At 40.9% G+C, this 26,710-nt stretch overlaps 1 protein-coding gene across 1 annotated transcript in view; it reads right to left on the reverse strand.

The window, feature by feature from the left end:
• Positions 1–1,172: 1,172 nt before the first annotated feature.
• Positions 1,173–26,710, reverse strand: part of IMPA2 (inositol monophosphatase 2) — a 46,762-nt gene continuing 21,224 nt past the window's right edge. Inside the window, exons 2-8 of the mRNA XM_077492424.1 lie at positions 17,604–17,737; positions 16,380–16,484; positions 14,211–14,256; positions 10,129–10,237; positions 9,568–9,676; positions 6,497–6,648; positions 1,173–1,440 (exon numbers count right to left, since the gene is read on the reverse strand). Coding sequence (XP_077348550.1) covers positions 1,328–1,440; positions 6,497–6,648; positions 9,568–9,676; positions 10,129–10,237; positions 14,211–14,256; positions 16,380–16,484; positions 17,604–17,737 — 768 coding nt within the window. The 3' untranslated portion in view covers positions 1,173–1,327. The remainder of the gene's footprint in view (positions 1,441–6,496; positions 6,649–9,567; positions 9,677–10,128; positions 10,238–14,210; positions 14,257–16,379; positions 16,485–17,603; positions 17,738–26,710) is intronic.

Below are 26,710 nucleotides of genomic sequence, written 5' to 3' on the forward strand. Positions count from 1 at the left end.
GTGAAAAAATAAAGTTTAATTTTAGTTGCATAACCTCAATGTTAAACTGGTTCCAGGGCAGAAATACTGAATTATCTTCAGAGAAACAGTTTGGCAAGAAAGCAGCGCCATTTTAAAATGGGAACCTAGAGCAAACCTGTCAGACTGGTGGTTATGTTCCCATATAATGCTGTAAGCAATCAGGCAGTGCTAATTTCAGGACAGGTATAGACTGTGAGGGTTATTTACTAAAGGCAAATCCACTCTGAACTACAAGTGCACTGAAAGTGCAGTCGCTTTAAAGCTGAGGGGGTAGATCTGAAATGAGGGGAAGCTTATTTTACCATTGTAATCATACGCAAGCTAAAATGTTTTTTTATTTTCCTTGCATGTCCCCCTCTGATCCTAAGCAACTGCACTGCCAAGTGCACTTGCAGTGCAAAGTGGATTTGCCTTTATTAAATAACCCCATGTATGATGCTACATCGGGCTACTCTGCCCTGGAACTGGCACCACATTCTGGAGTTAGGCAATGACAGTCTTCAGCACTGGACAGGAAGCTGGTGCAGATATGGTTATGACAGGTTCCCTTTAGAGGAAATGTCTACCAAATGGCACTCACACAAATTAAACATGATCTGATAATCTTGCACATCTCGGCACTCCTTTCGCCCATTTAAAAAAGGAGAAAAGACAATTTGTAGCACATTTACAGACATAATTGGTGACTTTTGAAACAACCGATTTTAATGGTTTTACCCCAAAATATCCCCTTCTGACCCGATAAAGGGAGAACCATTTAGGTTCACTACTGACATGAAAACCAAGACCCATCAAGTAACTGACACTTTATTTTTAAAAGGGGAGTTTGGGCTTGAAGCAAAGTAGAGAACCCCTTTAAATCTGGATCCCATCACCCTGTGCATCAACCTATTGGAGTCCTCCCACAGGCACCTACAAGCTGTATGCTTGGGCTACACAATGGCAAGTACAAGCTGAAGGGACTCTCTAGGGCTTAATACAGGAAGTATGGTTTAACAAGTTCACAGACACGAATGAGAGTCACAACACACTCTTACTACTCTTCACTGAAGAACATTTGGTACAGTTATCCTTTTTTAAAACAGGGATAGAACTACCACTTGTGAAAAACATCCCCTCTAAAAATGAATAGTAAAAGAAAAAAAAGAAAATAAAGAAAGACAGACACATTTTATTTAGAAAATGACATGGCATCAGTCTCTGGACACTTAGAGATCAATGCAAGCCATTTTTTAAGCCCACAATAACACTTGGGTGAAGGATTTAGCAGGAACAAGCAAGGATAGGTCAACACCAATGGACATATTCAGTCATCATCTCTCCCATAGGAGATAGTCTCTAACTCCTGAGCTATGCTCTGTGCCAGTTCCATGGTACCAGCTGCCACTACACGGCAAGACATGAGATCCAAAGGTCCGCCTGCAAGAAAAAACAAAAAAGTAATAAAGATGGCAATATGATAGTAGTCAGGCAACATATTGCCTGATAATATTAAGAAATAATGTTAAGCAATATGTAACCGTGCAGTCTTTGAGGAACTGCATGTCCCAACAATATCCTGAACCACTGAAGTTTTGTTACAATACTCTAGTAAGCAGAGCCTTACCTGCCCAATATAAAACAAACTGCTTGTACGCTAGATAATATACAAGAGATTTCAGTCAAAGCTAGCATTTGTGAAGTCTCTCTCTCGCTCTCTAAGTCACTCTTATGTAAGTGCGCGCACACACACACACACACACACACACACACACACACTTGCGTTTTATTTCTTTCAAGACCCTGCAAGTACAGAAAAATACCAGATGATCTGCCAGAAATGCATTGCGCTCCTGCCGGTATCCAGTGGTGTATACAAGGTATGGCACATATGGCAAATGCCATGGGCGTCATATGAAGGGGGTGCTCGTGAGCAAGGCTGCCAGCATTACAGTTCTTCACCGAATTTAAAAAGTAGAGCATTCTAAACCTCTCCCTGTTCCTACTTGCTTATGGGGGGGATGCAATTACATTTTTCTGGGCCCCATCAGGTGAGCGTAAAGGAGGGACTATTTATTTATTTATTTTGCAGGGAGCATGTGCATCTTGCTGCCTCGCTACTCAATTAGTCCCGGCCAGCGGAGCGATTTTGACGCCCTGTTCCTGTTCTTGGGTGCCGAAATGTGAGGCGGCATGCTTCTGACAAGGAACAGCCGGAGGAGAGCATGGCTGCATGTACCGAGCTCCATAGAGATTGGCAATGGAGACTGTTAGTCTGCAGTTCTGTCGGCACAAAGTTGTAGGAGCTGTGTGTGCAGGGAGGCTGGGATCGGAGGAATGAGGGGGAGGTAATAAAGCTGGGGTCTGGCATCCCAGCACCTGGAGCAGCAGGACAGGACAAAAATCACAGTGACAACACTGCCCAGCTTATATGGAGCTTGTAATCCCATGATCCCTGTAGACATGCCTGCTCATCGCTCCCCCTCCACAGCTGAGGCTGATATGTGCATCAGTGAGCATCAAAGTCATGTGTGTACATATAAAGATCCCCCATCACAGATATGCCTGGGTCAGTCATAAACCAGATGGAACTGTTTCCTACAGGAGGAAGAAGAAGCTAGCAGGATCCTGGAGGTCCTGAACTAAGGGCAGAGAGGGATAGAGACTCAGGTAGGCAGTGATAGGGTCAGAGCAGGGGAGTAAAGCTTACAATCTACCCCCCAGTCACTATACAAAAGTCTGTATAAATGCATTCCAGTTTTGTCACAATATTCACAGTATATATTTTCAGAGAAGCCCCTTCCTCTTAGGCTGATGTCAGGTGGCAGACTGTTGCTAGTGACAAAGCTTCAGTGGCAGAGAACCTTCTACCTACCTCTATGGAATGGCTTCCTCTTTGCATACTTCAAAATCTTGATTACTTGCGATGGGAGTGATTCCAGAGGGACCAACTGGCAAGTTCATTTTGACTGGCATAAAGGCACGTGCACGGGAGGGAGGATGGCGATGGGGAACTCCAGTGAGTGGCTGCGCTCACTGAACAGGAATTGTTAGCCCTGAAGCAGCTGAGACCCGAGAATGTCCTAGGCCTGAGCCGGGTCACAGTGAGTGAGTTACTGGCAGGAGACCCGTCACCGGCCTGTGCTAGGTGCTGTGCGTCTTCATCATCACTTGTCTTCTGTCATCAGATTATCTGTGCAGAGAATGTGTTTGGGATTGACTTCACTCACTTCAAGATTCAGGACCTGGAGACTGGCATTTTGCTCTTTGAGATCTCCAAACTCTGCTCAGGTACCTGTCATGGAGGGTGCATTTCCTGGGGCAGGGGCAGGTCTCCTTCATACTTTAAGTAGAACCAGAGTTGTTGGATGGAGTAAGAGAGGGTTATTGTTCCCAATTTGATATCCATTTGGTTCATGTTCTTGAATGCACACGGTCTGTGCTCGGGGGGGGGCACGTTCCTGCACCCAAAAGGATATCAAGGTGAGAGCAGGGGCTGTGTTCATGCAGCTGCTGCATCCCTAGTGATTTGAATTGGCCTGCCTGCCCATGGATGTACTGAATATCTGTGTGCATCTCATGCAGTGAAAAACACAGCCCTGTACACAGAATGTTTTGACAGGGGCATAGTTTCAGTGCTTGCCATAGGTGCCATTTTCACTAGATACGCCTCTGCTGGTATCAGCCCTGTCCAGCTGTCATTTGCTAAAGGACTGAATCTCCCCTCCCTAGTCATCTCCACAACATAACATATTGTTCTTTAGTCCAAGAGCAGAACTCAAGGATGTGCAGGGGAGAGCTCTGGGTTTCTTTTTTTTTTTTCCCTAAAGTTGGCCATACTTGGATTGAAATTCATGCTATGTATGGGCAGGCTAGTTGTACTCGAGTTGCTCTAATTTGGGTACAACCAGCCTCTTGCATTTTTATACAAGTGATTACTGACAACAGCTAAAGCAGATTGTGTCTGAATGGACAGAATACAATGAATACTACAGAGTCCAAGCTAGGCCCCACACCCCCCTCGTTCTCCTTATTGACTTACTGACATTAACAGCAGTGGGAGCCAATGGCACTCTGCTGTTGTCTCAGCCAATGAGGAGGAGAGCCCCGCACAGCCAAATCTCTCCTGCAACATCGCTGGAGAGAGATAGGGCTTAGGTAAGTATTAGAGAGGCTGAGGGAGGCTGCTGCACACACGTTTTTTTTTTTATCTTCATGCATAGAATGCAATAAGATATATAATAAAAAAAAAAACCTTCTGCCTTTACAATAACTAACTAGCCTTAAAAGCTGTTACCTACCCTCTCCTAACACCTATGCTAGCTAACCTGGGTAGTATGCACTCATTATGAAATACTTACCTTATAACGAGGCATCGGCAGGTGATATCGGTCCACGCCGAGGGAGCTGAAATTTTCCCTCTGTGTGTCTTCCAGGCAGCGCAGCTCCGGCACCGTGAGTGTCCAGAGCCGCAATTTTATCACTTCTGCGCATGCGTGTGGGAGACTTCTTTCCAGCAAAGTCTGCCGGACCTTCAGCCGGGAACTCAGAGCGCATGCACTGCTGAAGTCAGCAGCTGCATGCAAAGGGAATATCTCGGTTTAGGAGATTTTTTTTTTAACCTACAGGTAAGCCTCATTATAGGCTTACCTGTAGGTCAAAGTGAAAAAAAAAAAAAATGACTTTACTACCATTTTAAGTCAGCATTATAGCCCCAATTGTAATAAACTGATCATCTTGGAGAAAAAGCTCAAAAGAAAAAACTACAAAACACAGTAATATGCATTTATAATCATTTCATGACAAAACATGATGAAAAACCACCAATAGAAAGTTTTATCTTGCTCAGATCATCCTGGTTTCTAAAAAGGTTACAAATATAAATCAGCCATCATTGACTGATCCTGGTAACACTTTTGTGACTGAGGGTCAATGTCTAGATGCCCAGGCCAAAATTAAGCATTGTTCGTATGTGGCACAATTTCTGGCTTATGGAAGTGACGCTGCCCAAAGCACTTCTATTTTGAAGCCCAAAGCTGGCTGAGCAGAATGTAAGCAAATTTACATTATCTATCTAACTAAACACACACAAGAGAGTACACCCCTCCCATTGTTGTAAATATTTTATTATAATCTTTCCATGTGACAACGCTGAAAAAAAAAAAAAAAGACACATGCTACAATGTAAAGTAGTGCTTGTGCATCAGTGTAAAATTTGTTGCCTCCTCAAATAACTGAGATAGCTATTAATGTCTAAACCACTTTCAACAAAAGCGAGTACACACCCCTAAGTGAAAATGTCCAAATTGTGCCCAAAGTTTACATTTTGTGTGGCCACCATTATTTTCCAGCACTGCTTTAACCTTCTTGGGCATGGAGTTCACCAGAGCTTCACAGGTTGCCACTGGAGTCCTCTTCCATGATCACATGAGAGCTGGTGGATGTTGGAGACCTTGCGCTCCTCCACCTTCCATAAGAGGATGCCCCACAGGGTTTAGGTCTGGAGACATGCTTGGCCAGTCCATCACCTTTACCCTCAGCTTCTTTAGCAAAGCAGTGGTCGCCTTGGAGGTGTGTTTGGGGTTGTTCTGTTGGAATACTGCCCTGCGGCCCAGTTTCAGTATGTGACAGTACATGTTGGCATTCATGGTTCCCTCAATGAACTGTAGCTCCCCAGTGCCCACAGCACTCATGCAGCCCGAGACCATGACACTCCCAACACCATTCTTGACTGTAGGCAAGACAAACCTGTCATTGTACTCCTAACCTAGATGTCGCCACACATACTTGACACGATCTACGATTCCTAGATGTGGTGGCTAAACTCATTTTCTTTTTAAAACTTCCCCCCCCCCCCCCCCCCCATGCGTGACGTCATTGCTCACAGAATTTTTCAGCCCCTATAAGCACTCTCTCCTCTCCCGCACAGCCACCGCTCACTAACACCTGTGTCACATGGCCAGACTGACGGGGACTAAAGATAGGCGAGTATACACTTTTTTTAATTGAAAATGCGCACACACACACACACTTTGATAATATTAATATATAAATATATAAATATATATATATATATATATATATATATAAAATTTTATTTTATTTTTTACCATGGGTTATGCAGAATAGGTAACCTTTTTAAGCATAGCTGATGTTAGGCTGGAATTCTACTTTAATGTCTCTGACAAATCGGGCACCAGGGTATATTTAGCAAACAAATCTCCCCAGTGGGGTCACAGAAAGCAATAAAAAAAAAAAAAAAAAAAAAAAAAAACTCAGCATAGTTGGTTATCGTTCCCTACGCTGTCCAAAAACATAAGGCAAAACATAAGCCTCAAGTTTTATATTTTACATAGGACTATTCTGTCAATAGAATACATGACACTGTGTATACTCTCAAAAATATAGTAATAAAGTAACAAAAAATATTAGAACGCTGAAGATCCAAAATAAAAAGAAAATTAGAAAGGGAAGCTCTCTCACTGTCAAAACTTACCAGAGGTATCTATCACAACTCCTCCAGCTTCCCTTATTATTACAGTAGCTGCTGCCAAGTCCCAGCAATGCAGTCCAAACTGATAGTAGCCATCAGCAGCCCCTGATGCTATATAACACAGGGCCAGGGTGGCACTTCCAATGATTCGGATCCTGGTGACAAAGCAGAAAATGACAAATATTTTAGGCCCAGGCTTTGGATATCAGAGATATAAATTAGGTTGTTTTTACAGGTCAACATTTTTCCATCAACAGATTTTCAGTTTCTATCTAAATGGAGCATAAGGCAGAGGTCCTATAAAATGAGATCAAGAAATACCTTCTACAAAAGCTTGATGTAAAAAAACTGATTTAATATAGGTATGCATATAGCACTGACAATTTAGGTAGATCTTTACATAAAGTGCATTCACATCAGTCCCTGCTCCAAAGAGCTTGCAATCTGAGGTCCCAACCTCACATGCAAAACATACACATATTAGGGCCAATTTAGACAGGAGCCAATTGACCTTCCAGCATGTCTTGATCGTGGGCAGAAACCAGAAAAAACCCAAGCAAACACAGGAAAAAAACATGCAAAATTCCATATATGTGGTGTCCTGGTTGAGACGGAGGACTCTATGCTGCAAGCAGGGTGGGTATAAAATCAATGATTATAAAAAAAAAAAAAAAAAAAAATGTATATTATATATTTTTTCCCAGTGCCATTATACAGCGAAATCATTTATTTAAAAAAAAAAACACATCTAATGGTTATATACAGCTCCTTGAAAAATTATTCATACCCCTTGAAATTTTCCACATTTTGTACTGTTACAATCAAAAACGAACAAAGTGCCACATAAAATTGTGAAGTGGAAGGAAAACGATAAATGGTTATCCAATTTTTTTACAAATATGTGAAAAGTGTGGCATGCATTTGTATTCAGCCCCGATTCAAAACTTTGTTGAAACCACATTTTGCTGCAATTACAGCTGCAAGCCTTTTTTGGGCATGTGTCTAACAGCTTTTCACATCTACAGTGACATTTTTGCCCATTCTTTGCAAAATAGCTCAAGCTCTGTCAGATTGGATGGAGAGCGTCTGAACAGCAATTTTCAAGTCTTGCCATGGATTATCAATTGGATTTAGGTCTGGACTTTGACTGAGCCATTCTAACACATGAATATGCTTTGATCTAAACCATTCCATTGTAGCTCTGGCTGTATGTTTAGGGTCGTTGTCCTGCTGGAAGGTGAACCTCCTGCCCAGTTTCAAGTCTAACAGGTTTTCTTCTAAGATTGCCCTGTATTTGGCTCCACCATGTTCCCACTCCCTGCTGAAGAAAAGCATCTCAACATGATGCTGCCACCATCATGTTTTACAGTGGGGATGGTGTGTTCAGAGTAATGTGCAGTGTTAGTTTTTCTGCCACACATAGCGGTTTGCTTCTAGGCCAAAATAAATGTTGGCATCATCTGACCAGAGAACCTTCTTCCACGTTTGGTAGGTTCCCCACATGGCTTCTCGCAAACGGAACTTCTTATGGCTTTCCCTCAACAATGTCTTTCTTCTTGCCACTCTTCCATAAAAGCCAGATTTGTGAAGTGCACAACCAATAGTCTTCCCACCTGAGCTGTGGATCTCTGCAGTTCCTCCAGAGTTACCATGGGCCTCTTGGCTGCTTCTCCGATTAATCCTCTACTTGCCCAGCCTGTCAGTTTAGGTGGACTGCCATGTCTTGGTAGGTTTGCAGTGGTGCCATACGGTTTCCATTTTTGGATGATGGATTGAACAGTAGTCCGTGAGATGTGAAAAGCTTTTTTTTTTTTTTTTTTTTTTTTTTTTTACCTGCTATTTGTTCACTAAAGGTTCTCTAACAAACATGAGGGCTTCACAGAACAGCTTTACTTATACCAAGATTAAATTACACACAGGTGGACTCCATTTACTAATTTGGTGACTTCTGAAGGCAATTGGTTCCACTAGATTTTAGTTAGGGGTATTAGAGTAAAAGTGGCTGCATACAAATGTACGCCACACTTTTCAGATATTTGTAAAAACAATAATAATAATAATAATAATAATAATAATTTGAAAAATATTTATCATTTTCCTTCCTCTTCGCAATTATGTGCCACTTTGTGTTGGTCCATCACATAAAATACGTTTATGTTTTTGGTTGCAACATGACAAAATGTGGAAAATTTCAAGGGGTATGAATACTTTTTCAAAAGGTACTGCAAGTCCACTTTAATTTTTTTTTTCCCCAAAGGTGAAAAATAAAGAACGTGGTATCCATCCATGCAGAGACAGCTTTGTGTCAAAAGGCCTTCACCAGACATGTTTTGGGTGCAATACCTGCTCACTTTACTTTGACCCATTGCAGGTCATGCTGTGCCTTTAAAATCTTGTGGCAATAGCTTGGTGTGCCTCCAAATATCTTGTAATCTGTCCTTTTGGCTAGGCAAGCCCTGCTAGGGACTGGGTGCTCAAGACATACATAGGAATTAAGCTCATAGCATATTAAGCCTTCTAAACGGTATCTTTTTAATTAATTAAAAGCACTTCCAAAAACCATTTCTTGTCATACGAATTATGGTACAATAGAATTCGAACAGTGGCAGATCGCCTTCCTCACCACAGCTTCTGGGTCTCAGACAACGGAAGAGATGTCACTGGCTCCCCCCAATACGTTGCGTCACTTGTCTTTTGGAGTTATACCAAGCTATTAACACAAGATTTTAAAGGTGCAGCATGACCTGTAATGGGTCATAGAGTAAGGTGAACAGGCATTGCACCCAAAAGGTGTCTGGTAATGGCTTTTTGACACAAAGCGGTCTTTGCATGGATGGATACCACATTCTTTTTCACCTTTGAAACATTTTTTAAAGTGGACTTATAGACCCATCGGATGTTTTTCATTGTATATGGGCACTGAATATAGATTTTCATGAAAATTGTAAGCGATTCCTATATTACATTTTTTAGATTATATATCATGCTACATAGAACATGTTTTGGGTTGAATACCACTTTATGAAGACAGTAAGCAAAGATGGCCTCAATTATCAATGTATTAATTTCCTTACCCATGAGCTTGAAACTTCAGAAATTTCTCCATGTTTCCCAAGAACAATTTCAATGTAGCTGGATCCCGTTTAGGCCCAATTTCAGTTAAAATGAAAGCATTCCTGATACCTGCAACATCAAGACATTGCTGATAATGACAGAAATCAAATACATATTTAAAATTGTATTCATCAAATGTATGGAAACTTAATGCTGAACTTCAGAAACAGTAAAATGTTCCTTTGCATTGGGGCTTGCCTTCGTGGGATGCAAGAACAGTACCGGCGGCCTCTTTCCTTGCACTCTGGCAGTTACAGGTCCTAGAATGACAGTAAGTCCAATGCAGAAGGCCAATCCCCTGCATTCGATGTAAAGACTCAGAAGGGGGAAAGATGTAATTTACAGCAGCAAAGTGCAACGGGAACCAGGGGAGTGGGGAGGGTGTTGTGAGTTTGCGTACCTCTTCATTTCCTTTAAAATTATACTTTATTAAATTGTCCACACCCAATGAAAATACAAAAGAAAGCAGTCTGTATTAAGAAAACAATGGCATAGGTATAAAAATAAATAAAGACACCGACCTGTTTCTTTTGTTACATGAAGTCGCTCTTGATTACAAAACGCCCCTTGCCCTTTTCTTCCAGTGTACATTTTTCCCTCAGTGCAATGGTATATTACCCCAAACTCAAGCTATAAAGGAAAAGAATAATAGAAATGCATGAAATAGCCTTATGATAACCAGGGTAAATGAAAATTAAGAGGTGAACACCCCCCCCCCCCCAAAAAAAAAGGCTCATGGATCAGCAGTACATTAGAAGCTTATCCTATGTATTACCCAAGCACCAAATAGATTAGAAGGACTTGGGTTTTAAGAATGTAATATTTTTATTTAACAAGTTTTTTATTTTAATTTTTTTTAATTGCACCAAACAATGAAGATTACACGGTAGCTGTTTTAGGTTAGGAGTGGGTCTCTATGTATAGCATTTTGTTTTTACTTTATGGAAAACTACAGAACATTTTTCTTCAATTAGGTAAATAAGCATAAAACGCTTGCACCTAAGGCCTCATGCCCATAGGGACCTTTTGCGGACTCCGCTAGAAGCCTTTCCTCCTGCCACTTCTCCAGGAAAGCAGTATTTTGGCAGCAAAAACGACTGCAAGCCTGGATTCACACCTATGCATTTTTAGTGCTTTTTGCATTTTGCAGATTTGGACTACAGTCCATTTAACATGGTTTCCCATGGAACACGTTCTGCAGTGCAAATCTGCAAAATGAAAAAAAGCACAAAAAATGCATAGGTGTGAATCCAGCCTAAAAGTGTGTAATGCATTTAGGCACGTCAAGCGATTGGGCGTGAATTCATTTAATTGGCCATAATAATGTATTCTGGGACATTTTAGTCAACTAAAATATACTGGATATTTAGTCGACTAAATACGACTAAAACTAAAAACAATTGCAGAAGACTAAAATGGGACTAAAACTAAAAATGCCATTTTAGCCCCAAGACTAAAATTAAACACAGCTCCCTGCAAACATAAATGTGAAATCTCGCTGTGCTTATGATCATCATTATCACAGCACAGCAGGTGCTGTATGGTTCTGTCAGTGTGTCATGGTTGTTGGGTGCTGACTTTGTTACCTTATGGCTGTATTGTGTGTTAGAGGACAGTCATAACAAAGTCTGCACCCAACAACTATATGACACACTGACAGAGCCATACAGTACCTGCGGTGCTGTGATGCGATAATGATGATCATAAGCACAGTGAGATGCTAGTTTACATTTGTGTTTGCGGGGGGAGAAACTTTCACCCAAGCCTTCCAATTACAGACATTAAGTCTCCTGCGAGCAACGGTAATCTCCTGCATACCTGCGAGTGCAGGGCAATCTCCCGGCGATCTCCAAACACTGACATCTGTCCCATTCAGCTCCACTTTTGAATGGTGAGGCACTGTGACAGCTTCCTGGCAACATAGCTGAGGTGCGTTCAGACTAGGGTCCGAACACGTCTGAGCACATTCCTGCTAATCAGTTATTCTAACAAGTTCTAATATAACACCTCTGCCGCTTTAGAATATGTGTAATAAGTTTAGCATAGTATAGTAATGGTGAAGTTTGTAATACATAGTTAGTAAGGTTGAATAAAGATACCAGTCCATCCTGAGTGTCTACAATTGTCCCTATCCCTGTACATTGCACACTCACATCAGTCCCTACCCTCAAGGAGCCCACAATCCAAGGTCCCCATTTATATACTAGGGCCAATTTTGGACAGAAGCCAATTAACCTACCTGCATGTCTTTGGAATGTGGGAGGAAACTGGAGTACCCGGAGGAAACCCACGCAGGCACAGGGAGAACATGCAAACTCCAGGCAGGTAGTGTCGTGGTTGGGTTTCAAACCAACAACCCTTCTTTCTGCTAGGCGAGAGTGCTAACCACTACACCACTGTGCCGCTGTAATAAGTACAGTATATATTATACATGATGCACATTCTTAGTAGAGATGCCTTATTTTAGAACTTTTCATATCAATAACCAGAGTGAAATCTGTAGCTGCCTAATAAATATCTTAATAACGGACAGGGGCGGGTGTCAAGGAGGGCTCCACAATTTCTAACAGCGGACACACACACACACACACACACACACACACACACACACTATAGAAGTGGTAAAAATCTCATTCACAAGAACAGGGTATTCGTCGGGTTCCCCCAGCCTCTTCTAGGAACTGCCTATTAGAAGGTTCCATTATGACAATCATAAACCTACTCTACTTAAAAGACCATAAAAAGAAGGTATTTAACCTAAAACCTTTTTTTTTTTTTAAATAACTTTTCTTCTGGCAATATATAAAAAAAAAAAAAAAAAAAAAAAAAAAAAACTGGAGCAGCTGTGCATTTCAACCAATCAGCTGCCATCTTTAATTTTCGAAAGCTTAAAGTGGAGGTAATCTCCCCTATTGTTTTAAGCCATGGAATCTGCCATCTTGGCCTCCGTTTAGTCTTCACCTGCTGATGCTGCACATGTGATCAGTTATGACACCAGCCATTGGCTAGTTTAACAGTTTGGTCAAGAGCGCAACCAGTGTGACAGTTACATTCCTGGCATGTGTTGGAACTGTAACTTTTTTTTTTAAACTGTTAAATCTATTGGGTTTACTTCCACTTTACCTGAAAAAGATAGAAGCAGATATGCACAACTGCTCCAGATTCTGTTAGCTTTAGATTTGATTTCCCCTCACTTGGGTTTTACTTTTCATACTCCTGACTATTGCACACTAAGTACGTTACCCCTGAAGTATCTTTTAAAGTAGGTTGTATGCAGGAAGGCATATGTAAGGGAACAGTTTTATTTTATTAAAATTAGTGCACTGAGGTTTGTACGGGTTTGTTATAGTCATTAAAGCATATATTAAATTGGTAAAATTACTTTGGCATACGTTTTTAGTTTAACCCCTGCAACCGTTAAACACAATTAGACCACACTAATAATTTGTCAAAGCACTTTACTTCAAGCAAAGGTTGGCTGCAAAAGAACACCTGTCACTCCCTGTGCGTGTGAATGAACCAAAATGTTACAAATTTCCCCCAATTACATTGAAACTTCAGGCAAATTTTTTTTTCTTAAAATCTGCTGTGAAAAAAAAATAAAAATCTACTCACATGAAGAGTACGTATGCCAAATTTTTAGGATTGCTGCCCTCTTTTTACTATTTGATCACTTGCCCTCTGAAAGATTTTCCCACTTTATGACCAGGCCATTTTTTGCGATATGCCACTGCGTTACTGTAACTGACAATTGTGCAGTCGTGCAACGCTGTAGCCAAACAAATTTTATGTCCAATTTTCCCACAAACAGAGCTTTCATTTGGTGGGATTTCATCACCGCTGTGGTTTTTATTTTTTTGCGCTATAAACAAAGACCCACAATTTTTGAAAAGACACACACACTTTCATTGTTTTGCGCAAAAGTTATAGTATCTACAAACCTGGCGATATTTTTAATTTATTTTCTTTACTAGTAATGGCGGCGATAAGCAACACAGCAGGACTGCGATATTGCGGCAGACAGTCGGGACACTAACACACTTGACACTTTGAGGACCAGTGACACCAATACAGTGATCGTGCATATTTGTAGCACTGGTCATTGTACCAATGACACTGGCTGGGAAGGGGTTAAACATCAGGGGCAATCAAAGGGTTAACTGTATGCCTAGCCAGTGTTTTCTAACTGTGTGGGAGGTGCTTTTACTAGGAGGCGTTGATCCATGTTCCTGCTTTGATCAGCTTATGCAGCCAATCGGTTGCAGTGCTGATTAATGTATTCTGACCATGGGGAAGTCCCACAGTTAGAATATGATGCCACACTAGTGACGTTTTGCTGCATATACCTTGAATGTGTGGATGGGGGAATAGTTTTAATTTTTTTTTCCCATTCAGCCCGTTGGTTGAAAAAAAAAAAAAAAAAAACCCCATGTATGGCCAAGCTTTAGACATTTTTGCCCATACAAAAAAAAAAACATTAGCTGGAATTGGGTTGATGGTTGGGTTCCCTTAAAGATTTATAGAAACAGCACAACCTCTTACCCTTCCCCATGAGATACCATTAGGAATCTCAGGTTACAGACTTACAGAACACGTTTTATACCTCTCGATTGACAGAAAATCCAATGCTGACCGCCACTGGAGGAAACCTATAGAAAACAAGCAAGATCATCTCAGTCTGTAAGCCTTGGCATGCAAAATGATATACCACATAAGCTGAACAAATACACAATTGTAAAAGGGCAAATCACAAAGAATGCAAGCCTTCATCGCACGAGAAAGTTTTATGTGAAGCAAAGAAAAAGTGAAAAGTACATTACCCAGGGTAATGGCAACTGCAACTGCATGCGTTACTGCAAAGGGGAACTATAGCTTTTTTATTTTGTTAACGATTACAACAAATCTTTACACTTTAGAGAGAGGATCTCAGATAAGTATAAGTGGGGGCTTGGGTGGGAGAGAGCTGCAAGCAGGTTTTTTTTACCCAATGCAATAAAGGTTTTTAAAAAAACAAAAAAACACATTCTGCCTTTAGAACCACTTTAACCCCTTGTCTACCAAGGTCCGTTTATAGATGTCCTTGTATAGAAGAGGCTAAAACAAGCACCCGAAGGCTTCATATATTCTTTTTTTTTTTTTTTAGCAGGCTATGTGCTTTCATGTAAAAAGGGATCTAGGCCACCCAATCCTTTTATGGTTCTGTGACATACCCCCCCCCCCTCCACCGGGGCCACCCACCATTGTCTTCTGGGTTTCCCTGTTCATCTAGAGCAGGGCTATGGAATTAGTGGACCTCCAGCTGTTGCAAAACTACAAGTCCCATCATGCCTCTGCCTCTGGGTGTCATGCTTGTGCCTGTCAGAATCTTACTATGCCTCATGGGACTTGTAGTTCTGCAACAGCTGGAGGTCCGCTAATTGCATATCCCTGATCTAGAGAGTCAAAGACTACAGTAAACAAACAGTGTGTGCCAGGATGGCGAGTGGGAGGTCTTCCCTGTGCTCAACAACCCTGTAAGCAACCTTCGATACCACTGGAAACGTATTGAGAGCAACAATTCTAGGGCCACCATTTACTGTTGGCTCTAAACAGATGCCATGTAAAAGGCTTTTGAAGTGTTGCTTATGGACAATTCTGGGTACTGTCTTTTTTTTGTCATTTCCCTTGTGTCTGTCAAACGTGTGTGGAGGAGAGCCGATCGGCTGCTCTTCTGACATGGGGGGGGGGGTCTGTACTGATTGATTATCATTATGCCATCACAAGTCTTTGTTCATTCTTCCCCCCCCCCCCCCTGTTTAGAAAACAAAATTCTGTTTGATGTCATTTGTCAATGGAAATTGTGGATCCCATCCATTTTATATGTACACTACTGTTGCATTTTCTGTTTTTTTTTTTATTTATTTATTTTTTTTTTTGTTCCAAATAAAATATTTTGTGATAAAATAAATAAAATGAAAATATATGCATCTCAACACTCGTAATGTTGTGCTAATATGTTTGTTCCAGAATGACCATGCTCATTTTTGGTTTATACTATAGTGGAAATATAAAACACTGACATATCACGATACATTCACAGTAAACATGTGACATGAGAAAACATTGGGGCTGCCGCTGTTGACCTACACCTGAAATTGCTAGCTGCCTTATTGTATCTGACCATCTTGTTTTAAAACTCAGACTCCCTGACCATAACAAGTATGCCGATCAACAAAAAAGTCTGAGATGAGTCAGAAATGCCTATTTACTTAAATGTTCCAGGTCAGCGGTTCAAAGTATTGAACCAAAAGCATCTGCAATGACAACTTGGTATCTAGTTCTTTTAAGAGACAGGGTGAATAGGCAGGCTACACGTTTCTGTTGAGTGGACATTTCACGTGCCACTGTACAGAAAACATTAAAGTGATACTAAACATACACTTTAATTTACATGATCCCTACTGTTTATGTATGTGGATGATGGCACTGTAATAAAAATATATATATTATAATTTTTTTTTTCACAGTCACTTTAACTACTTGCTACTTGTCTACCAAGGTAAGTTTACAAACATCCTAGTAGTCAAAAACAAGCCCACAACTGCAGCCACGATCTAATCACTTTTGCGGTACAGTGAAGCTTCCCCACAGTTTCCCAATCTGCTCTGAGATCAATGAACTCAGCAGCAATCATCTCAGTTATTGCTGGAATGGCTGAAGTGGAGGGAAGGAGAAATGTCAGAGGTCTAGTATGTATGTGTTGTATTAAAGAAATAAAAAAAAAAAAAATTACCTGTGTACAAAATTGCAGGTTCCATCAATAGGATCAATAATCCACGTTGGACTGTTTGTTAGGATGCATTTAGAACCTGCTGAGGTAGATTCTTCACCAATAAACCTGGATGTTAAAAACAGAAAGAAAGAAAGAAAGAAATAAAACACAAAAACCACACGGAGGAGATAACGTGTTTTGTAAACCAAGAACTCTATAAACCATGAATACATACACACTAATTATATTTATATATTCTGGTGGTAAGAAGGTGACCTTTTTTTATTTTAGCTATAGAATAATAATAATAATAAAAAATATATATATTTGTTAAATAGATGTCATTATTTGCAATCAATATTCCTTTTAAATAATATGGAAAAAGTGGCGCAAAAGAAAAAATAAAAATAAAAAAATCAATCAATGTATATGTGCACCACTGACTACAAAGTGCTATAAAATATAAAAATATAAATAAATACAATACACAAATCAAAAAAAAAAAAAAAAAAAAAAATACATATACACACACATACATATATACACACACACACACACACACACACACACACACAATATTGCAGATAGCGGTTTTACTATAGCTAAAATAAAAAAAGGTCACCTTCTTACCACCAGAATGCCTACTAATTGTTATGGACAATTTTACCCATGAACAAGGATGTTTCATAAACAGATTGGATGGAAATCAGGTCTGCTTTTTTAACCACTTGCTGTCCAGGCCAATTCTGATATTTCTCTAAGACATGTTAAAAAAAAAAAAAAAAAAAAAAAAAATCAACATTTCTTTGCTACGCCCTGGAGAATAAAATGGTGGCCGTTGCAATTTTTTATGCCACAAGACATTTGTGCAGCTGTTTATCAAAACACATTTTCAGGGAAAAAATAAAAAAATAATCCATTAAATGCATTTTAGTCCACACAGACAAAAATAGGACATCCCCCTTTTTTCCCATAAAATATAAAAAGACCATGTTGTGCCATGTAAGAAAATACCAAACATGTCCAGATTAAAATTTTGCACCGCGACAGATTATGGTACCTGAAAATCTCCATAAGCAATAAAAAATAAAATAAACCCCCAACACCAGCTCAGGTATGTCCCAAAGACTAGAAGTGGTTAAAAACTATTCCCCCCCCCCCCTTTTTGGGAGACTAGTAAATGAAAATAAAGTCTCTAGATTGTATTCCCTCTTCAATGTTGTGATGTTCAGCTAGATAGTTTACCTGTGTGTGGGATATTTCTCCCTTAGGGCGGAAATAAGGAGTTCCTCCACAAGATGGTCCGTCTCCGTCACAAGATCAACCACAGAGGTTTTTGTAGAGACCCTCTTTTCTTCTGTAAGAGCCTTTTTTATTATCTAAACAGAAAAAAAATAAAAAATACATACTACAGTAAATAATCTATAGTGATAGCAGATCAGACACCCATAAAATGCATAAAAATATATGGTTTAAGTCTGGTAAGAAACACATTTTGCAACTTCAGCTTTGATACCAGATGAAACCTGGCAGGTAAAAAGTGCTGTATCAGTTTTAACCACATAAGCCCCGGACCATTTTGCTGGCCAAAGACCAGACCACTGTTTGCGATTCAGCACTGTGTCTCTCTAACTCACAATTGTGCGATGTGGCTCCCAAACAAAAATGTATGTCCTTTTTTTCCCCCCCACAAATAGAGCTTTCTTTTGGTGGTATTTGATCACCCCTGCAGCTTTTATTTTTTGCGCTATAAACGATAATGCTTTTTTTTTTTTTTTTTGTTTCCTTTTCGCTATATCCCCAAAAATGTATATATATATATTAAAAAAAAAAAAAAATTCTTCCTCAGTTTAGGCCAATACATATTCTTCTACAAATTAAAAAAAAGCCACCGCATAAGTAATTGATTGGTTTGCGCAAAAAAGTTATAACGTTTACAAAATAGGGGATAGTTTTATGGCATTTTTATTTTTTTATTTTTTTTTAAACACTAGTAATGGCGGTGATCAGCGATTTTTATTGTGACTGACATTATGGCAGACACATCGGACATTTTTGGGACCATTGTCATTTATACAGCAATCAGTGCTATACAAATGCACCAATTCCTGTGTAAATGACACTGGCAGCTAAGGGGTTAACCACTGGGTGGCAGTGTAGGGGTTAAGTGTGTCCTAGGGGCGTGGCTGTGTCTTACACATCACTGATGTCACCGTTGCTAGGCAGAACAGGGAGAGGATTGTTTACTTTAGCATCTCACCATTCGACGATCGTGGGTATCCCCACGGCGTTAGAGTCCACGGGACCTGCAATCCGTATCACAGAGGTCCCGACCGGCACGCGAGCGCTCCGCCGGCGGCGCACGATGGCAATTTTAAAAGGGATGTACCTCTACGCCCATTTGCCTGTCCGTGCCATTCGGCCGACGCACATCGGTGTGCACCGGTCAGGAAGTGATTAAAACATATTGTTTTGTGGATGACCAGACTCCCATTTGGGCTGTATTGTGTAAGCTTTGGTAGTGAGCCCGGTTCACCACAGTAGAATTAAAGTGCCACTAAACGTTGCAAAATACTCATCTCCACCTTCCAGCGATGTGATGGTCTCATCCTTCTCAAGCTGCTGTAATCTGCTCCCTGGGATACTTCTAGGTCAGGGATCCTCAAACTACGGCCCTCCAGCTGTTGCGGAACTACGCATCCCATGAGGCATTGTAAAAAAAATAAAAAATAAATAAAAAAAAAAAATAAATAAAAAAAAACACACTGACATTCACAGACATGACTAGGCATGGTGGGAATTGTAGTTTCTGAACAACTGGAGGGCCATAGTTTGAAGACCCCTGTTCTAGGTTCTGCATTTTGACTTCTTGATTGGCCAGCAGTGAAGAGGTCGTCCCGTGCATCAGCTTGGGGGGGGGGGGGGCAGTCGTGGCAGTACAGTCGCAGCGTGGTGGGAATGCATGCTAAGCTGCCCATTAAACACAACTCTGTGTACATGCATTCAAATAGGCGTGTGTTATCCTGCATTACCTTCTTAAATAAGTGTATAACTTTAAGACCCCATTAATGTGAACAGAATGGAGGAGGAGTAGTAAAGTGACCAATTCCCCAAATACCCACTGCCAGAGTGTCCAAGAGTTTGGGCAGAAAAAATAAAAAAATAAAATCTGGTAAAAACACATCTAAAATCAGTATGTAGTGCTTGAGCGTTAATTCCCACACAGTGCCTTGCGAAAGGACTTGAACTTTTCAACCTTTTGCCACATTTCAGGCTTCAAACAAAGATATACAATTTTTATTTTTTGTGAAGAATCACCAACAAGTGGGACACAATTGTGAAGTGGAACAAAATCTATTGGATTTTTGAAACTTTAACTAATAAAAAAATGAAAAGTGGGGCGTGCAAAATTATTCGGCCCCCTTGCGTTAATACTTTGTAGAGCCACCTTTTGCTGCGATTACAGCTGCAAGTCGCTTGGGGTATGTCTCTATCAGTTTTGCACATCGGGAGACTGAAATTCTTGCCCATTCTTCCTTGCAAAACAGCTCGAGCTCAGTGAGGTTGGATGGAGAGCGTTTGTGAACAGCAGTTTTCAGCTCTTTCCACAGATTCTCGATTGGATTCAGACCTGGACTTTGACTTGGCCATTCTAACACCTGGATACGTTTATTTGTGAACCATTCCTTTGTAGATTTTGCTGTATGTTTGGGATCATTGTCTTGTTGGAAGATAAATCTCCGTCCCAGTTTCAGGTCTTTTGCAGACTCCAACAGGTTTTCATTCAGAATGGTCCTGTATTTGGCTGCATCCATCTTCCCCTCAATTTTAACCATTTTCCCCTGCTGAAGAAAAGCAGGCCCAAACCATGATGCTGCCACCACCATGTTTGACAGTGGGGATGGTGTATTGAGGGTGATGAGCTGTGTTGCTTTTACGCCAAACATATAGTTTTGCATTGTGGGCAAAAATTTTGGTTTCATCTGACCAGAGCACCTTCTTCCACATGTTTGGTGTGTCTCCCAGGTGGCTTGTGGCAAACTTTAGACAAGACTTTTTATGGATATCTTTAAGAAATGGCTCTCTTCTTGCCACTCTTCCATAAAGGCCAGATTTGTGCAGGGTACGACTGATTGTTGTTCTATGGACAGACTCTCCCACCTCAGCTGTAGTTCTCTGCAGTTCATCCAGAGTGATCATGGGCCTCTTGGCTGCATCTCTGATCAGTCTTCTCCTTGTCTGAGCTGAAAGTTTAGAGAGACAGCCAGGTCTTGGTAGATTTGCAGTGGTCTGATACTTCTTCCATTTCAAAATGATCGCTTGCACAGTGCTCCTTGGGATGTTTAAAGCTTGGGAAATCTTTTTGTATCCAAATCCGGCTTTAAACTTCTCCACAACAGTATTACGGACCTGCCTGGTGTGTTCCTTGGTCTTCATGATGCTCTCTGCGCTTTCAACAGAACCCTGAGACTATCACACAGCAGGTGCATTTATACAGAGACTTGATTACACACAGGTGGATTCTATTTATCACCATCAGCCATTTAGGACAACATTGGATCATTCAGAGATCCTCGCTGAACTTCTGGAGTGAGTTTGCTGCACTGAAAGTAAAGGGGCCGAATAATTTTGCACGCACCACTTTTCAGTTTTTTTATTTGCTAAAAAAAGTTTAAAATATCCAATAGATTTCGTTCCACTTCACAATTGTGTCCCACTTGTTGGTGATTCTTCACAAAAAATTTAAATTTTATATCTTTATGTTTGAAGCCTGAAATGTGGCAAAAGGTTGAAAAGTTTAAGGGGGCCGAATACTTTCGCAAGGCACTGTATTTGTTACTGTAGGGCTCACATACACTGATAACACATGGGGAAATTTGCATACACTGCAGAGATGTAATATGTTTTTTGTTTTGTTTTTTACTTTGCCCCAAAATACACAGGGACAGTCTGACTATGTGCATTATGTTGCTGGTCCTCTTGTTGGTGTTGGGAAAAGTATATTCTAGCACTAAACAATCCAATGTATTTAAATAAAGAGCTGTTGATAGGCAGAACACCAATAAAAGGGCGCTCTTAAACTTCCTTGCACCGTCTGCTTTATAACAGGATGTAAAATTGGGGCAGCTCCTTTTGAACCAAGATATTTAATTAGCATGTGATTGGAGCATTAGTAGACATGGTAAGGTTTCCATCATGCTGTGAAGTGTGTAGATCTCAGCAACCAGGTCCCTAGTCATTTTACTTGTGCTGACATTATAAGCAGCTATGTATGGTCAGCTTTAGTATACTCAAAGAAAACAAAAACACCCCACACACAATCAGAAGATGAAGTTTTCGTTTGATTTTCCAATGGTTAGTGGGGTCATATGGAGGTTTCTTTATGACCACAGTGACGAGAAAAAATAAAAAATAAAATAAAAAAAATTTATTTTTATTTGGAAAAGACAAGTCACTAAAAAATCGAATGTTAAAATCAAGCATGTTGTGAAGCACTTTTGAACGGCATTAGTCAGTGAATTTACTACTGTGCTATACAAGGTCCGGTTCACACTGAGGCAGCACAACTTACAGCGCGACTGCCCCAGGCAACCTGAACGCGACCACTGCAGCGACTTGCAAAACGACTTCTGCATAGAAATCAATGCAAGTCGCCTCAAGTCGCCCCAAAAGTCGTACAGGAACCTTTTTCTAAGTCGGAGCGACTTGAGTCTCTCCAATTAGAATGGTTCCATTGCACAGAGCGGGATGCGACTTGTCAGGCGGCTAAGTCACCTGACGAGTCGCCTCTGTGTGAACCGGCTCCAAATCCTGAACAATAATAATAATAATGAATTTCCATATGAAAGCTTGTTTGAAAATTAACTAGTGTGCCAAGATGACACATCAATCCAAAGTCTTTATCCAGCTACCCCCATATGCAGTGAACAGTGTTCAGATTTAATCAGGGGTTAAAATACAATGGCAGATTTAATTTGCTCCCCTTGTGCACATAAATCCTGTCTTTTGTTGGTTGAATAATCTAAGCAACAAAAGGAAATTGCAAGCATCTGACCACTGCAGAACCGGAACCAAACTGCCACTCAGGAAGCACCTTACATCACAGTGCGACATGCCAGAAAGACAACTCTCACATGGTTACAGCCGAACACCTATATGTGAACCTGCACCACCACCATGCAACTTGGAGCTTAGGAGGACTGTGCAAACAAATGGCATTTGCCAACTTCCTAAAAGTATTTTATTCTAACGGATGACTTCCACTTCTGTTACCAAGTTTTTTTTAAAATTTGAAACACAAACTCAAAGGTTGCATCAATGTTGCCGTTAGGTTGGATTCACACCTATGCATTTTTAGTACTTTTTGCATTTTGCAGATTTGTACTGCAGTCCATTTACCATGGTTTCCTATGGAACACGTTCTGTAGTGCAAATCTGCAAAATGCAAAAAGCACTAAAAAATGCATAGGTGTGAATCCAGCCTTAAAAAGGTAGAATACAAAATGGACCGCGGTCAAGATTTTACAATGATCATTCTTTACTACATTGGTACCCGTCAGCTGAACTTTGAAATGTAGATAGTGCAAGGCTCCGTTCACACCTAAACGTTTTTCTTAAGCCTCAGCTCTTAAACAAAAAAAAAAAAAAAAAAGCCCAACAAGACAAATCCTATTCATTTCAATAGCCCCTGTTCACATCGGAGTGTTCTTTCGCCTGAAGCAAGACACCGTCCCTCAAAACGAGCGATTTTCTCCTTTTTACATTGGTGGCCTTTTGACCTGTACAAAAGTCGCTGCAAAAATTGTGCAACTTTCTGCCTGAAAACGATATGCTCAGGTGTGAATGCAGCCTTAAATCTATCACATCTTCCACAGAACGTAGAGCAAACATCTTAAATTCAAGCGGGTGATTTTAAACGTTCCCACTTTTCTTAACCTGGGTGTTTGGGGGGGGGGGGGGGGGGGAATAGCTAAAGCGGGAATGACTACTAAGGTTCAGCTATAAAATAGATTTCCCCATTTTGCAGGTTTGTTTCATCATAGGGCCAAGTCACATCTTTGCACTGCATTGCACTAAATAACGTGCGTTACTGTGGATTGTGATGCACTATAAAGTGCATTAAGCATTGCATAAATTTGAATGGGCTGACAAGGCACCAAAATGCAGGAAAAAATGGTCTCAATTTTTCCAACATGGCGCACCACATGGTACGTTTTGTGGTACACTGCAGTGCGAGTGCGTGGTATTAGTACATTGGAGAGCCAACCAACGCTCATGGATATATGATGTGGTAATGAGCACCAGATGAGAAAAAAGAAAAAAGAAAAAAAAAAAAAAAAAAAGAAAACCAGGGTCGGCCATACACGGAGCAAAGTTTCTCTTTCTTGCAACCATGAGTTACAGGAAAGACATTTGCTTGGTTCACACATATGCAGTTTTAGTGCTTTATGCATTTTGCAGATTTGCACTACAGAACATGTTCCACAGGAAACAATGTTAAATGGACTGCAGTGCAAATCTGCAAAATGCAAAAACCACTAAAACTGCATGGGTGTGAATCAAGCCTAATACAGACAGAATTGATGTGGGAATCCCTCCTGCTAGGCCATTGTCTTCTCCCAGGGGAGAGGCAGGGGGAAGCCTTCCCCGCAGGGAGAAGACAGCTATTATTGCTGGTGGCTATAGCAGCCGCTGGTGATAATTGCAGGTAAAACCCAGCATGCTGGTTGTACCCAAGTTGATTGAGCGATCAATTTAGTACATTCAGCCTGTCCATAAACAGTTCGATTCTTGGCCGGTTCAGAAGGGACCAGCCGAAAATTCAAACCTTTTATGGCCTGCCCAATACAGCCATCGCATCTAAGAATTGGTTAGCTGTAATACAATAAAGGTTTGCTTTTGGATATAATACCGCTTTAAGTTAGACCCCTTTCACACTGGGACCATGGCCGTGTTAGCACCACTCGTTTTTGTGGTGCTTTTCTGCTGCTAGCAGGGCGCTTTTAACCCAAAAGAAAGGGTTAAAAACTCCTGTGTTGCAGCGCTATTCAGTCGCTTTGGGAGTGTTGCCCATACATGTCAATGGGCAGGGGCATTTTTCGGAGCGCTCCCAAACCCCCCTAAAGATGCTACTTGCAGGACTTTTCCAAAAGTTCCACAAGCGCACCACCCGGGTGTGAAAGCATCCACTAATGAATGGGAGGCAGTTTTCAGGTGTTATTTCTAGCTCTAAAACGCCTGAAAACTGCCTCAGTGTGAAAGGGGTCTAACAGTTAAGTTAATCTTTTAAAGCAGATCTAAATTCACATAGTATTAACCTCCACCTGATGCAGTGGTTACATTCCTCGTTGGCTGTTATCTTGTTCCTAGGTGCTGGGGGGAGGGGACCTCATCCCATGCATGCACACAACAGTTTGAGGTGTGCTTTTAATAGAAGACTGCGAGCAGGCAGTCAAGTGCTTGTTATTGCAGAAGAGACCCAGCATATTTTTCTACAATAGCGGTCTACTCTTAGTTTTCTTTATCTTAGGTTCCACTTTAAATTCACCATCAAGTTCTGCAATTTGTCAATGCGGTGTGTGGAAGGTAATATCCTAGACCCCATACACAATATTCGATATTCTGCAGATTTTTGTCTTCAGACTTACCAAACCATATAATATGGATATCAAACCTGAAGGCTATTTTCACACTGGGGCAGGCAAGCAGCGCTATATTTAGCGCTGCTTTACCGTCATTTTAGCAGCGCTATTCGGCCGCTAGCGGGGAGGTTTTAACCCCCGCTAGCAGCCGAAAAAGGGTTAAAACAGCTCACAAAACGCCACTGCAGTGGCGCTTTGCCAGCGAGTTTGCAGCGCTGCCCCATTGTTTTTAATGGGAAGGGGCGTTTTAGGAGCCATGGATACACCGCTCCTATAGGGCTGCAAAAACGCGGCTTGCAGGACTTTGACAGTCCTGCAAGTGCACCGAGAGGCTTTCACAGGTGCTATGTTTAGCGCTGTAGTGTCTGTAAAGCGCCTCATTGTGAAAGTAGCTTAAGAATTTCAATTTGTATGCAATCAGTCAGGCCTTTGCACTACATGATTTTGGTAAATCTGAAGACAAATATCTGCAAAAAAAAAATAAAAACGAATAGTGTGTATGGGGCCTAAAGGCTTGTACACAGTTCGATTGTTACCAGGGGATTGTCTGTTGACAGACTGTTGCCCTAAAATCTTACCGTTAGTATGCTCCTTTTGACAATTTTTGTCCAATTTTCACAGGCTAGTAAATTTTCGGCGGACAATGGTTTGATGTCAGATTTTCATATGGTCAATACACAAATCCGTCAAGTACAAACGTGCATGCTCGAAATCAATGCTCAAACACGAAATTAGCCGAAGGCGCCCAAAGGGTGGCGCTCAAGAGCTGAAATCCTTCATAGTACGTCACTACAATTGTGTACCGTTAGTTTGCAAGACAAGATCCTGCCACACGCCCTTTTGACAAAAATCAGGCACTCGGTTGGCCAACAATCGTACCATGTGTACAAGGCTTTAGTCTCAAATCTTAGTCACCTTTCACACTACGGTGCTTCTAAACCACCAGTAAGGCTTGATTCATTCGACAAGGGGGGGTCTTCTATGTGGAAATCTTTACAACAGACGTATCAGTCATAAAATATGGTAATTTAAAACAAAAAGGAAGCAATGAGAATAGGACTACTATTTTTAGATATATGAAAATAGCATTTGTGACAGGAAGTGGAAAACGCACTGAGAAATGGTGTCAGTGACAAAATTCAAGCCAATCTCTGCAAGTATATACAGTAGATTATAGCTAACTGCCAGTGAAGTTACCAACGTGTTACCTTAGAAAATCCTGCAATGGGGCTCTGATATAATACATGTAAAAACACAAAGGCCTAACAACTAAAGCTGGCTATCTGGGCTCCATAGAGACTGCTCAGCAACAGCTGGAGGTCTCCAAGGTATTCATTCATTGTGGAAAGAATATAGCTTGCCCAAACAAAGGCCTTTAGTTCTAGGTGTTGTAACCGTCACTCATTTACACTGGAGGAAACAGTTTAGTGGCTTTGAGCAACATTTGCTTATTTCACCATAAAAACTAGTCACTTTATTGTGGCAGGAACCATTAATATGCCTCATGCCACAATGTGTTGTTATTCGTTCCTTGTGAAGTAGGCTGTTTTATTTCAAATATCTGTCTAGTCCACAAAGAACACTGCCTCAAACATGTCAAAAGGAAACTTGTCATGAGAGGAACTGGAAGCTGCCGCTGCTGACCTCTCCTAGTTTCCTGACTAGAACGCTGACCCTTTTTGCTCACCCTGAGCAAGTATGGGACCGAAG

The sequence above is a fragment of the Lithobates pipiens genome, unplaced genomic scaffold (genome assembly GCF_037356315.1).
Source record: "Lithobates pipiens isolate NorthernLeopardFrog02 unplaced genomic scaffold, aLitPip1_a1.2 Scaffold_19, whole genome shotgun sequence".
Lineage (NCBI taxonomy): Eukaryota > Metazoa > Chordata > Amphibia > Anura > Ranidae > Lithobates > Lithobates pipiens.